The 15,226-nt window shown below is 39.2% G+C and overlaps 2 protein-coding genes across 2 annotated transcripts; one reads left to right on the forward strand and one right to left on the reverse strand.

Annotated features, from left to right (window-relative positions):
* Window positions 1-4,091: 4,091 nt before the first annotated feature.
* LOC6589480 (proteasome maturation protein) lies at window positions 4,092-4,780 on the forward strand. The gene is made up of 3 exons (XM_002015200.2): window positions 4,092-4,143; window positions 4,207-4,472; window positions 4,529-4,780. Exons 1-3 carry the CDS (start codon window positions 4,141-4,143, stop codon window positions 4,659-4,661), a joined length of 402 nt encoding a protein of 133 aa, XP_002015236.1. The 5' UTR covers window positions 4,092-4,140; the 3' UTR covers window positions 4,662-4,780.
* A 108-nt stretch (window positions 4,781-4,888) lies between these two features.
* Window positions 4,889-14,059, reverse strand: LOC6589479 (MAGUK p55 subfamily member 6). The gene is made up of 10 exons (XM_002015199.2): window positions 13,919-14,059; window positions 13,687-13,796; window positions 13,518-13,615; window positions 8,052-8,204; window positions 7,338-7,835; window positions 6,486-6,746; window positions 6,215-6,425; window positions 5,821-6,152; window positions 5,673-5,747; window positions 4,889-5,488 (listed from the first exon to the last, which is right to left on the reverse strand). Exons 1-10 carry the CDS (start codon window positions 13,936-13,938, stop codon window positions 5,312-5,314), a joined length of 1,935 nt encoding a protein of 644 aa, XP_002015235.2. The 5' UTR covers window positions 13,939-14,059; the 3' UTR covers window positions 4,889-5,311.
* Between the last annotated feature and the right edge of the window lie 1,167 nt (window positions 14,060-15,226).

Raw genomic sequence — 15,226 nt, forward strand, 5'->3', positions numbered from 1 at the left:
CTTATGTTCTTCTGTGTCCTGTCCGCCATTTTGCAAATGCCATGACATTCTCAAAAATGGATAAAAAGCAGCATCCTCATCCTCTCACTCACTCTCAAGTGATTTATGGTCGGCTGTATCTGGTTTCATGTGAAAGCAGTTGGCCATTGGACGGACCAAGAGCAAGAGCAAGATCAAATGCAGGAGCGGGGTTAACAGAGACCGTATGTGGGGGCTATAAAATGTACGGAGTGATCTTACTCAGATCACTCACGAACGGGGAATAACTTTTATGGCAGGGATTACACTAAAAGAAAATACGAAAAGTATATTTTTAGAGTGAACATTTGTTCAATTTGTATAAAATTCAATTGTTTCTAATAGAAAATTGTATAATCTTAGTTTTATTCTTAAATTGTTTAAATATGAAGGATGCCTTCAAAAAATATTTTGAGAAAATTGATAATTTTTTAAACAAAAATTTGCACACCTTTCCATAATATTTTCATTATATTTTCTGTATGATTTTTCTCAGTGCCTGCACCAATATGGCTGCTAATAGGGTCCAGAGCAGAGTCTCGCATCCGTCCCCCCCTCCAGGCACCGCTTCTTCGTATCTTAATTGGCACCCATGGGGGGGAGGAGGAGACGGAGGATCGTGCAAAGCAGCAGCGACGACCCCTATGAACATTAAAAAGAAAGAGACCCAGAGTCCCGGCCTGGGACTGGGACTGGGTTTTGGGTCTCGGCAGCATAATGCCCAATCATCTTGCTTCTGCTTACAGCTGCTTGCTGCTGCTGGCCGTCCCATTGTCCTCGTCTTTGGATCATAAAAGTTTATGACATCCGACGAAAACTAACGAAACGTTCGAAAATTCAAACTTTTTGCTGTTAACGAAGAAGCCCCCGGTTGCGTCTCCTCGCTGGGATATGCTGCCTGCCGATCAATTCCCAGTTGGCGTTGTATGTCTCTATTAGCGCTGGACAATGGAAGACGATGTGCAGCATCCAGCGGAGTGGATGTGGCTGCTGCAAAAGATTATAAATTGAATGCCATATAAGTCAGGCATCTCCATATATAGATATCTACACATATGTTCGATCCAATCAAGCTGAAACTATCCATACCCCCTCTCTGGTTACGCCTCTGTTCCCTCTTTTGTGCACACATCTTTGACTTTTATGTATTTATTGCTGTGAAAAAATGTTAATTCTTGAACGTTATACTTTTATTTGACTTTTACATTTTGATCTTCTCACCCTGAGAGATCTCTCCATTTACCCGCCTCGTACATAGTTGACTCTTTCGAGTGTGCGTCGTCGTCTAATGTATGTTATATCCAAGAAGATGTATATCTGGTCGATTCGATTCGTTTCGTACTCCTCTACTCTCCTCTACTATGTATTAATTGGACGTTGGCCACATAAAACGGAAAGTAAGCACCATAAATCAATCGCTGAAAGAGATTCGATGTGGAAAGGGTTTACAGACAGTTGGAAAGGCCTTTTTTGGGAGAACCATTTTGATAGAAATTTCTTTAAAAATATTCAAAGTTTTATGCCAAATTCTTAAATCTAATCAGAACTGAAACTGATTTGAACCCAAAGAATTTTTAGTAGTACTCATTAGCAGCCATAAATAATTATAGCCAGTTTCATTTTGTATTATATAATTCTAATATTAATTTATGTTCGTATTAGGGTATGCTTTCTTTAATCGATTTACCTCGCTTATCTGGGGAAGTCTGGCAAGCCATTTTCTGACTCATTTATAAGTTCTGAATAATCTATAATAAAGAGAAGATCGTTTTAATTGTTGTAGACATACATACATACATCGATATTTATGACTGCATCTGAATTAACCGAATTGCCTTATGGATGCGACAGCAGCACTAGTGGATCTACAGTCTTCTCTAGCACCGTCGATTGCTTTTATACGGACGCAGAGAATCATTCCAAGTTGCTATTTGCTTTAGAAGCATCACCAAGGATGGTGGGAATCTATCCCAGCTCACCAAGGCATTGTGCACCACCTAACACGTATTTCCCTGGCTCACTTATCAGCTTACAAAGTCGTCCCTCATTGTTCCATCTTCTTTCTAAAACACAAACTTACTCAAATTTAGACAAATATGTATATTTTTGTGGTTGAAACTCACTTTATATTTGTTAAATATATTTAAATATATAATAATAATATATAAATATTAATATAGGCAAATCACAAAAAATGGTAAATATATGCATGAGAATTAGACTAAGAGGCACATCCTTTCTTATTTACTTATGTTTTTATGGAATTAGCAAAAGTCAGACATATAACGTTAAATAAATTATGTTAAATCATCGTAAAGTATGCATCAAAACAATGCACAAAACAGACGCCAATTTATAAATCATAGACCATACGAATATACATCACCTCTTCTTGAGTCAAAATTTGCATATGCCTTCATATTTTTCGATTTCAAAACAATTCCCAACCTTATCCGGTTATTGTTTTGGTATTTCTGGTTTTGTTAGTTTCAAGTTCAGATCGATCAGACGACTTGAGACTGGAGAGTGGCTTAAAATCGCCCCGGAGACAGTTTGTGTCCATTGTATGCGGGAGTTTGATTAACACCAAATTCATTGTCCCAGCAACGAAATGTTTATTAGTGACCATGCACTAATTAAACTCTGTCGTGTGATTTGTCGACTGTGGTTCAGCTCGGACTATCTGTTTGTCAGTTTGTCAGATTGTCACTGCAAATGAATCGCTGCTCTGTGGAGCAGAAGATCATAAATGCCGCTAAAAGGTGTGGGCGTGAAAAAAGAAAACAACAAATTGGCGTTTGTTTTGGGGCTTTGATTTGATTTGTTGATTGAATTGATTAGAGCCGTGCCCCAGAGTCGTCATGTGTGCATGTCTGTGCGTGCCAGAGTGTGTTTTTGATATTTTTTGGTTGTGGTGTGGTTGGCGAGGGTGTAATTAATCACAACACTCAAGTTCGTCATTTGACAAAAAGTGCTAACTACGCTAATAAAAGGAATTTACATAGAAAAACGCACAAAAGTTTATCTAAATCGAAACTGAATTGTACGAGTCAAAGCGAGTTATTACACATAAATTTCAGAATATATTATTTCGCATAAAATCAAATGAGATATCCATAATTTCAGTTTTTTTGAGTTCTTTCGCGATTTAAATTCAAAACTGGCGCCCACTGCAATGTAACAGCTAGTTACACAAGCTAGCTGCTACAGCACACAGTGACAGTGAAATTAAAAGAAATTAAATAGAAAAACATATCCCCAACTAAAAACTTTCAAGGACAGTAAAAAGCGTATATTGGCTTATTAATGACAATTAATATTCTGTAATCTACTATCTTTCGCTTTAAATTCAAAATCAGCTTTTGGCGGCATTATTAATTGTACTCCTCATCAAAAGCTAACTGCTACAGCACTTGCGCATATCAATAAATATGCATACGTTTTTTGTTTTGACTTATTTGGTCATTTAAACATCTTCGCGCAGTTCAGGGGTAAAGATTTTGTGGAAATTTTGTTTCGAAGTAAGGAGGAAGGACATAAATAATTTAAACACAGCATTTTTTTCGCTGTTTATTATAAGCTCTTCACCTGTTTAAATTAAGCGGGCTAAGTGGGTTAAGTTAATTTTTCCGTCAGTATATTTTCGGTATATTTTAAAAATGAGACGGTATACTGCGGTCACACTATTGTTAACACACCGTTTCTGGTATTTTTAATTCATTTCGATATATCGTTATATCGATATATAATATAATGGTATATTTTGTCGATTTCATCAATCTAATAATTTAATTTTCAAAGTTATATAGAAATCCAATAAAAGCAGTTATTTAAATTAAGTCAGTTAAGTAGAAAATTGATTCATTAATCGGTGAAAATTATGTGGGCATGGCTAGATGTTCTATATAGCTATTAATATTCGACGGAATATCAAAATTGAGGAATATGTATAATAGAACTTGAGCTCGTCAGTATATTTACGGTATATTTTTAAAGTAAGACGGTATATTTTTGAGGGTCGGTCACACTGCTCTACTTTTTTGATTGTCATTCAACAAAAATTTGTAAATTTCGTTAAATTAATATAAAAACTGTTCATATTGAATACAAATTATAAGCAAAATGGTGAGTAATGTGGTGCGACTATATTGGAGGTTTATTAACACAGTGCGAATGCGTCCCGCGTAGAATCAGCAATCGTTGAAAGTGCAGCCTAGCGAGTTGACGGTGCTCCATGCATCCGGCAAAGTGGGAATGCCCACGGAGGAGAACTGCTTTAATCAACTGTCCCATGTGCATCGTCTTCGCGACTCGGAGGCCAACTACAATGAGCACCAGTATTCCCTCAATATGCAGATGCTACGTAATCGCGAGGGTCTGGGTATTCCCTTGAAGATGGGTATGGAACGTCACTCCGCTCGCCAGGTGGGACGTCTGCCCTTCTTGCCCTCCAGGTGAGTGGTTGCCATAGGAAAATATGGGTCTTGTTGTAATGTGCTGCTTCTTTTAGCAACTTCATGGATGATGTGCTGACTGGACGCAATGAAAGTATCAACTTTGAGGACTTTTTGGGTCTGCCAGAATACAACGAGCACATGCGTCAGCCACACGCCGTGGTGGAGAAATCTCTCGGCATCTACTAAATCCACGTACTCTTAAAAACGCTTAGCGTCTAGTAAACATTCAAAACGATATAATTCAGAAAATAAATTAAATAAGTGGTCCCCGGGCTAACAGATGAAAGAACGTGCGATTCCCTTAATTTTTGAGCCAAATTCATTTATTTCTTCATCGCTGTAAGGTCAATATTTAGCTAGTTTCTTTAAACTTATACACTTTATTCAAACAAAACTAAACGCTAACTGAAATATTGGCAGAAAGGATTGTTTCTTGTACTCAGGAGATTCGTTAAAATTATAAATTGGATATAAAAACATTAGAGGAAGTACAATTAAAGATTTTTGTATAAATTAAACAAAAATATAGATTGTAAAATGGACGAATTCGTTTCGTAAAATAAGGCTTACATTTAGGACAAACCGAAGAATAAACGGAGGGCATTTCACTTAGGGAAACTCGAAGCATTTCAAAAACGATACAAAAAATGCATATATACATAAAGATAATCAAATTTGGATACAACAATAACTGGTCAAATCAATATAAATAGTTTAAATACTCGACTTTGTTCAATTACTGGAATATGCTTCAGAGATTTATGTTGTAATTTGTTTTCGTTTCGTTATATGTATATGCAAGAAGACAATGCTGAAGCTTAGGCTGATTTCCGATTTTAGTAGATCCAATTTACGGGCACCCACTGATCTTCGTGGCTCATCTGATCGAGGGTCTCCACCACCTGGCGGAACGTCTCATCAAAGTCCTCGTTGATAATGACCATATCGAAGTATTTCTCGTACTTTCGCTGAACAAAGCTGCTCTCCTCGACGGTGGCAACCAGATCGTCATCCTGCGGAGAGAACCGATACAAATCGTATGTGTTAAGCAATGTCTGGGTATTCAGGCAGATATCTAAGAGGGCTACTAGTGTGGCCTAGGGGTCGAGTGTGCACAAAAGCGGATGATCGTGTGTGTGTGTAATACAAGATTAATCCTTTTTTTAGAGTGCATATATCTAGGGTGGGGGACTTTACCTCATAAAGCGATGCTAACGACTCGAGCGTACGTGCCCGCCTGGAGCTGAAGCGTATGGAACTTTGACGATCAAACTGTGGAAATGGAATAGGGTAACGTACAAAAATTAAAGGAGTCTATGGGTTGGCCACTACACTAAGGACATACGGATAGATTTCTATTGGAACCGGTGGCCCGACGATCGGCATAGATTGTCTTGAGCTGATCCATGCCTGGCGCCGCAACAAATATAACAAATGGCATCAGTTCCTGGCTATTGTGAAGGATCTTGAGTGCGTTTGGTGCACAGTCCAGGATGCACATGCGACCGCTATTGATTACATCCTTGATAGACTGCAAATGGGTGCCATACAAATTGCCATTGTGTTCGCCATACTCGAGGAACTCGTTCTGTTTGACGGCCTCCTCCATTTCCTCACGATCCATGAACCAATAGCTTGTACCATTTTCCTCTAAAGCGCGCTTCGGCCGACTTGTATCTGTTTAATAGGATGATATATAATGCATTTTCTGTGCTCATTTAAGGGGCTGTATGACTTACGAGGAATAACTGCTCCAAACTTATCCACATCGCTGTTGATCAGGCGATTTTTGAGCGTGCGTCTGCCCACACCGGAGACGCCAATCAGTACCAGGGTTTTCCTGCGGAACGGCGGCATACGGGTGACCTCCTCATAGAGGAGAAGTTCCGCCTTATCGAACTCGCAATTGGCCACGGAACGGTACATGGTCTTTCGTTTTCGTTTGGAGATCTGCAACGAGAAAAATGGGATTAGATAGGGATTACATTATGGCTTTAATAAAGCACTCACCCTCGTGCCACAGATTCCAATTTTGTGCACATAGTCCGCCTCGGGTGCCACAAAGGCTTTACGCCGCTCCTCCAACTCTTGTGAGGGAATTAGACCAATTTTATCCGATTCTGCGGTTATATTCTTGGCCTGCCACCAATTGGGGTCCTTGACATTGATGATCTGCAAAATGTCACCCGATTTGAAGGGCAGTCCAATATCCCTGCATGGCAGTAAAGAATCCTCTGAGGGATTATATGCAAACAAGGCACGCATATAGCACTGTGGATAAACAGATACATCAGATATTAATATAGGTTTGTCTAGTTTATATGTGTAGCTTAAGCCAAGATTTACTTACTTAGTTGCAAGTGATTCGAGAATTTTGAAGTGGGACTTTGTTCTAAGATTAGCTATTATTTATTCAATTATAATTTAGGAGTTTATGAGTGGAATGCTATATCGTTCCTATATGTGAATACTATATGTTTGTTTATTGATATTGCAAAAATCTATGGAATTTATGTTTCGTTCTCAAAATGCACTCAAAAATGTTAGGGGTATAGGAAATTATAGAAAAAATTGGGGGTAACACCTAAAGCAAAAAATTTCTTCAAAGCTAATCAAAAATCCATGCAAAAAAGCAGAAAATTCTTGGAGAAATCAAAGACAATATAAATACATAGTAAGATGAGGCCCTTACATTTTAATGGTTGTATGCAGCGATGTGTTTGAGATCGTAAAAATCTAAAAACAGACTCGATTCAATCACCAAAAATGGTATACCTTAAAATGTATAGGCTACTATTTATTTTGTCTTTGGAGCAACTCTCCGATAATACGGTAAATATTTAAAACACATCCAAAACTTACCGTTAACTTCTTGCCCGTCTCAAGACCCGCGATGCCATTCTGTTTTACCTGACCCCCACTCACGGTATAGCGACCACTCTTGATCTCCTCATCCACATTGGGCCCAATTTTCAGGGTCAGATTCTCCTTGGCCCGAGAGACCTCCACCTGGAGCTCGTCGGGCGAATGCACTGGTGTCCCATTCACCTCCAGTATAACATCACCGACATGCAGCATGCTCTGTTTATCGATGACACCCCCAGCCAGTATCCGAGCGATAACCAGCTGCTTGTACTCGTCCATTTCGACGGTGAGGCCCAGGGGCTTGCTGGGATCCCGACGCAGACCCACCATCTTGATGGTCTCCACTGGCATCTTGCTCTTTAGTATATCCTCCGTGTAGAGATACTTCCCAGATGGGCGTTGACTGGCTAGTTCTAGTTGGGTGGTTGAGCCGCCGACAGCTTTCAAACGTTGCTCGAACAAATACCCTATCTCATCGTGGGCGCGCAAGAGAGCCTAAGAAAGAAGAGAGGAAATAGTGAAAGAGAATGTGAGTATGAGGCAAATTGAGTGGAAACAAATAAGAAAGAAAGTTTAGGTTTGGGGGAAAATGCTTTTGGTACAGTCGACCTCCTTTGCATTGCAAGCACTTGATTAACTTAAGAACCCCTCTTGAAGGATATGCAGAATCTACGAAAATATGCAGGAGGAAAAACCCTTTCTTGTACTTACACGAAAATGAGGTTGGGCCAAAAGTTTAGCGAGTTCTCGCGACTCCAATCGCCTTGAGGGTGAAAATTTACGTATGATATCGTCACAGATCGGTTTGTTGTTGAGATGAGCGGGCAGAAAGACTGGCACTGGCTGTGGCTCTGTGGGATTTAGCTATAAGAACCAGAATAATAAACAGAATAAGCATCAAACATTTGTCATGTACATCTAATTAAATTCTGACTGAGGCTGGGGCTGGGGCGTGCCTGCCCTAGGTCAAGTCGAGTCATATCGTCTTGTCTTGAATCCATCCATCCAGCCACTCCATCCCATTCACTTTGGGTTAATTGAGTGAGTGCGTTAATTGGTACAAGTTCTTTTTTGGAGAGGCTCTCTGGCACTGTTTCCACCCTACCCCCATTTAACCCCAGTGACCTTTTGTGTGTGTTTCGCAAAAGACAACGAAATATTTCGAGTCTTAGGTCAAAAATTGGGTCGCTCTTGCCTTTAATTTGGGTCGTCTGAGGTCTACAAATAAAAAGTGAATTTTCTGCTTTAATTGCACATAATTTCTATCTTCCGGCTTTGCCATTCTTTTGTACCCCTTTTTTTTGATTTTTTGTTTTGGAATTTGCTTTTGTCGTCGGCGGCGCCTCCTTCTTGTCGTGTATATATTATTTTTCCCCCTTTTGCAGTTTCCGCCCACGCGTGGGGAAGACATGACGAGACGGCTCTGAGTCAACCTCATGCAATATTTATACGAATACGTATACGTCTGTGTCTCTCTATATATATATCTTTTCTCTTTCGCTGTTTCTCTTTTTCCACTAGATGATGGAAAATACCAGGAGTGTAGGGGGAGGACGTCTATAGAGCAGTTGATTATGTGGCGAAAGCTTGGTCAATTGCACTTGCTGAAAGTACATTCTTTCCATGAACTTTTATTGATTTTCTATTGAAAGAATACTTGAAAACCTGCTTGAAACTACTTTACCAGATATTAGAACAATAATTTTTAATTATTTTTCTCTACGTATCCAAGAATATTCCTTCAGCCTTCCATTGAATGGTACTTTATTATCCATCAACTGAAACCATTCCTCTCCTCGTCCAATCACCTTCTCCTTAGCTTCAAACCGAATGTCATATCACACTCTACCGATAAGGTTTAGTAATCTAACCCTTCCTCTTCTTATTCACTTCCTCATTTCCACCCTGGGATATTGGAATTGGCTTGACACCGTCGACTGCTGTTTATTTATTTAGACATTTTTGTCTGACGAAGATCATGTTTCGGTGCCCCAGCCTTCAGTATTTCAGCTCTTTAGCTCTTCTTCCGTGTGAAAAGACTGAAGAAGCCCCACCACACACAAAGACACGCGACAGATAATCCCCATCCTCGTGAACACCCACACAAACACAAGCACACGCACAGGCGACAATTGTCATTGATACTTTTCTGCATTTGCTGTACCGTTCCTCTTTCTGTCTGTGGTACCCTTTTCAAAAAAGAGTACCATGATTTTGAGTAGATGTTACCGATTATTAAGGGTAAAATTATATCTATATATCTATTCTATTCTATTCTTGCAGTCTCTTAGTTTTGGACCTACATTCAAATGTATTTGTTGTTGGTAAACTCAAGATCGGATAACAATATCATATATTATATCATTCTGAATACCTCATCTAGACCTGATTAGATAGATCGATCTAGAATAATCGTTCAAAATGTCTTTGTTTTTGAAGATAATCCATAGCCATACGTTATAGAAGTTACATGTGTTTAAAATCGAAGACTATACCATATATATAAGATATATATGTATATATCATACAAAAATCCTATCTAAAATTTCGCTTTACCGATTAACCACTGAAACGTGATAATTTGTAGTATTTTACCAATCTACATAGCTATAAAAATTGAGTTATACAAATGTAGATTCCATAGGAAATAATATTATGATAAGAACTGTGTGCTTTCTGACGCATTAAAATTTCCAGATGTTAGTTTAAATTGCAGCTCTAATAGAAATGGAACTGCCATATATCTGAAAGAGTATCTGAAGCTTCGAATACCCTGTTTTGCTTGTTGCTTTTGTGCTTGTGGCTGTCTGTGGTGCCTTTTGTTGTTGTTGTTGTTGTTGTTGTTCCTGTTAGCCAGTAAAGGGCTTTCACCTCACCAAATGGGGTTTGTCATGACAACGACAACAGCGCAAATTGCTTTAAACAAAAAAATACACATCTTAACCGTTTCAACAGGTGCTTACTAATTAAGCAAATTGTTAATTAAACACACACCAAACACAACACACGTAAACAACAACGCCTCTCTCTCTGTCTCTTTTGGACAAGGCTAATGCTTGGGAAATTCGATCTACAGATGGGTATTTTTTTTATTGAAATTTCCCTCGGGATCACATTATTAATTGAAACACATTTATTCCATGAGTTTAATGGTTGATTGGAAGCGCCTTTCGTTTTTCAATTACACTTTTTTTCTTGACTTTTTCTTGGTTATTTTTCGGATAGAGGTAGAGCCACTCCCAAAACGCGCGAGCGGGAGCGCTTAAAGCCAAGAAGAGCACAAAAGCGCGGAGAGAGAGAGAGCACTGTGTGTGTGTGTGTTGGTGTGTGTTCAGGTGTGAGTATCTGTGTGAGAGTTGGATATTATTTTTTTTGGAAATGCCAAAACACAGTTAAGACTGCTGTTTGTTGGCCAGGTTACACAATTCTTGTCGCGGGGGGGATACACAGCGCGACTACGTCATCAATGTGCAAGTAAACTTGGCTAACAGAAAAGCTCTCGTTTCCAAGGCAGTAATTTGGACACAACAAAAGCAATCCGATTTGCTCTACTTTTCTATTTTAGTCGACTAAACGACTGTTTATTATTGATCTGTTGATGGAACTTGGATGAATTAACACCTTTTTCTTGGTTAAAACGCACAAATTTTAAATGAAATGAAGTCAAGACGCGTTCACAGAGAGAGAGAGAGAGAGCGAACTAACTGTTGCATATGCCGCCCCGTTTAAGCCACGCTCACACACACACACACACACTAGCTCAGCAAATGCTCACTGAATCGAACCAGCCCGAACCGGAACCCCAACGGACCGTAGCGCGCGCGTGTTTTGTGGATCCAACCTCACCTTAGTACTGCTTAAAAGTATCTGACTCACATGAGTTTCATTTGTACGGCACAGAGCTAGGGCTAGCGCTCGCTAGTATCCAAGTATCCAAGAGAACGGGAATGAGAGCTCGCTCTTGCGGTGTGCTTCGGTTTGATGGTGTGCGTAAAGCTCATGTTATCTTAGCTTACGTTACAACTGTACGCTTAGCAGAGACTAACACTGTTGTTTAACAGAGACTTTGAGCAGCGCTCTTTCTCTCTAGCTCTCTCTCTTTCTATCTTTCTGAGAACAGTTTTTAGTATAATGTTAGCTTTAACAGTGACTTACGAGTAAGAACGAACGATGTGGTCGACTTTAAGATATTTACTAATTATAACTATAATCAGAGGTGCAACAGGCAGGGGCTATGCAAAAAAACTTCTTAATGAGAAGATGCACTGACTGCCAAAATTGTAATAAGTACTCCAATGTGCTATTCTTTTCTTTTGGATATAGTTTATATTTGATTGCTCTTGTGCTTAATACGAATATATTTTATGCTATACATTTTCATTAAATCAATATACCCCTGAAGAGACCTGCGTAGCGATACGATCTGAAATTCTCTGTAAACTTTCTGCATTCGTGGTTTTTAAAATGATTCAATCTCAAATATACCATTCTGGGTATCTTTCAATGACTTTAAAGCTCTTCTGCTCTGCTCTTTCGTAGTTATCTGAAGATCTCACAGATTCTCACATTTTACTAAGCTTTTACGCTCTCTCTCTCTCTCTCTCCATCTATGAATCTCTCTCAGCAAGCGAGCTGCATTAGTAGGCCAACAAGTTTGTGCTTTTTGTGCATCGTTGTACCCCGTATGGAAGAAGCAGGTAACATAAAGCCACCACAGGTATGTGTTATTTACGTTGAAATATGTTTTCAAACCGGTTTTCCCTTCAAACCAATACAGATACAAAGCTTCTTTGGGACGTTGGATATTAAAGAGTTGACTCCGCGACTTGTGCCGTATTTTATGTAATCTGCATAAAATAGGGGAGTGCTCGAGGAGTGTTGAGAGAGCAGCGATGGTAGGGGGAGTATTTGGTTTGGGTTTTCGGGTAAGTGACATTTCATATTTTCTTATCTCGTGACTTGTGGTTTTAATTACTTTCACTGGCCTTTCTCAACAGCCACAGACCGCAAAAGCAAAAGCTACAGCCACAAACTATTCCACCTAGGAAAATGTGGGATTCTAATTATCCGCGTCACGCGATGTCGCTTTTGATTATTTTTGTGGTTTGGGCTTTTCCTAAAGCTGGTTTAAGGTTATGGTGAATTCGAGTATAGGTTTGGTTAAAGGAGATGAGATATACCATTAAAAACCGCATTTAAGCATTTGGTAATCTTAGGGCGAAGGATTATGGAAAAAAATAATCAATTATCCAGATTTTAAAAATTGGATTCCCAATACAGAAAAAACAGATTTCTTGGGAGAACACCTTGGGTCCACATCTTTGAATATCTTTCAAGGGAATATCTACTTATCCTTCTATCAATATACAGAAAAATTTTTCGACACGCAATAGTCCTGAAACTATAGGAAAACTTGCATGCATCCATCGCCTTTATAGGGCATTCCCATTTCGGTTTTAGCCTTAGAAAAACATTTCTTTTATTGTTTTTCCCAGGCAATTCGCGTGTTTGCCGCATAAACAATCCACAAATATTTAATATTTGATTAAGCTACCATTTTTACGCAGATTTTACTACGAAACTGGAAGGCATGACATTTGTTGGGCAAGTCCATTATATCACAATAAAGATCTAATAAAGACCCCATTCTGTGTAGCTCAAACTCATCTTCCGCCTCAACGGGGTCAAGTTTAGTGCGAAAATAAGTGTGAAAAGAAAAGCAAAGATGGTGTTAATGTGGGGCCAAAAAATAGAATATGCAGATAAAATAGAAGAGCTCAGAGTTGCCCCGACGGTGGATATCATTCACCCTTTAGCGGGTTATAAAGAGCTCACTTCGTTGGGGATAAATGATTTGGTAAAGCTATCAGCCATGGATATACCCCCTAAGGAAAATGATGTAATAAAGAAAGCACAGCACAGCACACCACACGCATACACACAGAGAACATACATACATAATATCTAGACCGAAAATCAGCATGCATTGCCATCGATAAAGTAAACAAAGATTGCCCCTGTACGGAGGCCTGTGTATGGGTGTGGAAATTGTATGGAAAAATGTGTGTGTGGAAAAAGAAGAAACGTATGCGCAATTTTCTTATTGAACAGATGCTCACTGGAAAACGGGTGTAACTGGGTCAGAAATAAATGTGATTCGTGTTCTGGTCCACTTACCATCAGCTCCTTGTGGGGCGTGTTGGGATTGCTGAGCAGCAGGCCCTTCAGAAAGATCTCATCGTGGTCGGAGAGGTCCGTGGAGTGCCGAAACGCGGCTAAGAATCGTAATCGTAAACCAATCGTAAATGACAATCGTTTCGACAGCTTAATGTACCGCTAAACCTACCGTTATCGGATGTATCATCCTCGCCGGCACTGACCCTATTGTTGCTGGCCAGAAGTTCAACCTTGTCCTGACGCGCCGCCCGACGGGACCGAGCACTCCAGCGCACCATTCTGAAGCCACCAACGAAGAGACACGAAGTAGCAGAGAGAAAGGGGGGAGAGTCAAGTCCAAAATAATGGCCACAAATGAATCAATTCGAAGGTTAAGGAACTCGAATTCGATTGAGTATTACAGGTTCTTCTTCAGGGGCATTCCGGCAGATATTTTTCAGCACACAACTTATTCCATTTATAGTCACTGGATGTTATTGTTTGGGCGCCACGCATCCGCTAACAACAAGTCGAAAATTGTTTGTCTTTCAATCTGCTTCAAGAAACCACTCTGAAAGCCAAGTTACTACGACCCGACAGCTGGGCAAGAGAGCGAGCGCCCAAATGAAAAATGATTGTAGACATTTTAACATTAACATGCAGCATTTGCAGATAGCTTTTTGGCTGCTGTTAAAAAAGCTCGATTGTAAGCTTTTATGCTCTGTTAAGATTGCTTTTCGCATCTTTTAACTTTCTAGAAAAGCTTTTCGCCTGTTTTTTTTTCTTAACACAATTAAAATATTAATAACCAGACTCCGTAGGTATCAGGATCGAGATAAATATATACAAGATACTAATAATGTACTTGAATATGTCTAAAGAATGTCAATTTGAGAGAAGGTCTTTATAAATTACGTTTCATCTTCATATAAAATTTATGAAATAGGGTGTACAAAGGCATATACACGCATCATGAATTCAAATACCAGCAACATTGCAACTTTTTTTTTGTTGAACTATTTTGCCTAAACCTTGTTTAGTCAAAATACAATAAAAGAATGGACTAAAAACTGGCCAGTTAAGTAGAAAATTGATTCATTAATCGTATTAAATGCCCACATAATTTAATACGATTAATGATAAATATATAGATAAAGGCCCGGTTGACAACATTTAAATCCTTGTCGCTCACATTCAAAAAAGTTAGATTTGGCGCGCACCACTCGGTATATTTTTCAAATGAGACCGTATATTTCAGTGCTGTTCTGAGGGTCATACTGTAGAAACTGGTTTTCGCCGCGCTCCCATGTGGTGTTTTTTAGTGCTAAATGGTATTTTTGTCAATTTCATCAATCTATTAATTTCCTTTTCAATGTTATAATCCAATAAATGCAAGTATTTCGAATAGACCAATCATGTATAGAATTGATTCATCAATCGTATTAAATTGAAAGGGCATGTCTAAATGTTCTATTTAGCTGGTAATAGTCGACGGAACAAAGAATATGAGGAATTGGTCGTTTTTTTTAAATCGAATTTGAATTCGCCGCAGTTCGCCGCAGTTTCGCTCTTGCAACAATGAGTCTCATTCCATACACAAACATGTTGCTAAATGGAAATGGACGCCCGCCAACATCAACATTGTTGTTTTTTGTGTCTCTCTCTGTTGGCGTGCAGTCGCGATGTAAAAAATTTTAAAGCAGAATGTAAATATTGTGGAGACGAATATA

This window comes from Drosophila persimilis, unplaced genomic scaffold (assembly GCF_003286085.1).
Source record: "Drosophila persimilis strain 14011-0111.01,24,50 unplaced genomic scaffold, DperRS2 tig00000191-arrow-pilon, whole genome shotgun sequence".
Classification (NCBI taxonomy): Eukaryota; Metazoa; Arthropoda; class Insecta; order Diptera; family Drosophilidae; genus Drosophila; species Drosophila persimilis.

Excerpts from the sequence above, each read along its gene's own strand:
- LOC6589480 (XM_002015200.2), top strand. Across the intron at positions 4,473-4,528 it reads CTGCCCTTCTTGCCCTCCAG|CAACTTCATGGATGATGTGC; the intron begins GTGAGTGGTTGC and ends TGCTTCTTTTAG.
- LOC6589479 (XM_002015199.2), bottom strand. The coding sequence starts at position 13,938 with ATGCCCCTGAAGAAGAACCT. Across the intron at positions 13,616-13,686 it reads GGATGATACATCCGATAACG|CCGCGTTTCGGCACTCCACG; the intron begins GTAGGTTTAGCG and ends TACGATTCTTAG. Across the intron at positions 8,205-13,517 it reads CGCCCCACAAGGAGCTGATG|CTAAATCCCACAGAGCCACA; the intron begins GTAAGTGGACCA and ends TGGTTCTTATAG.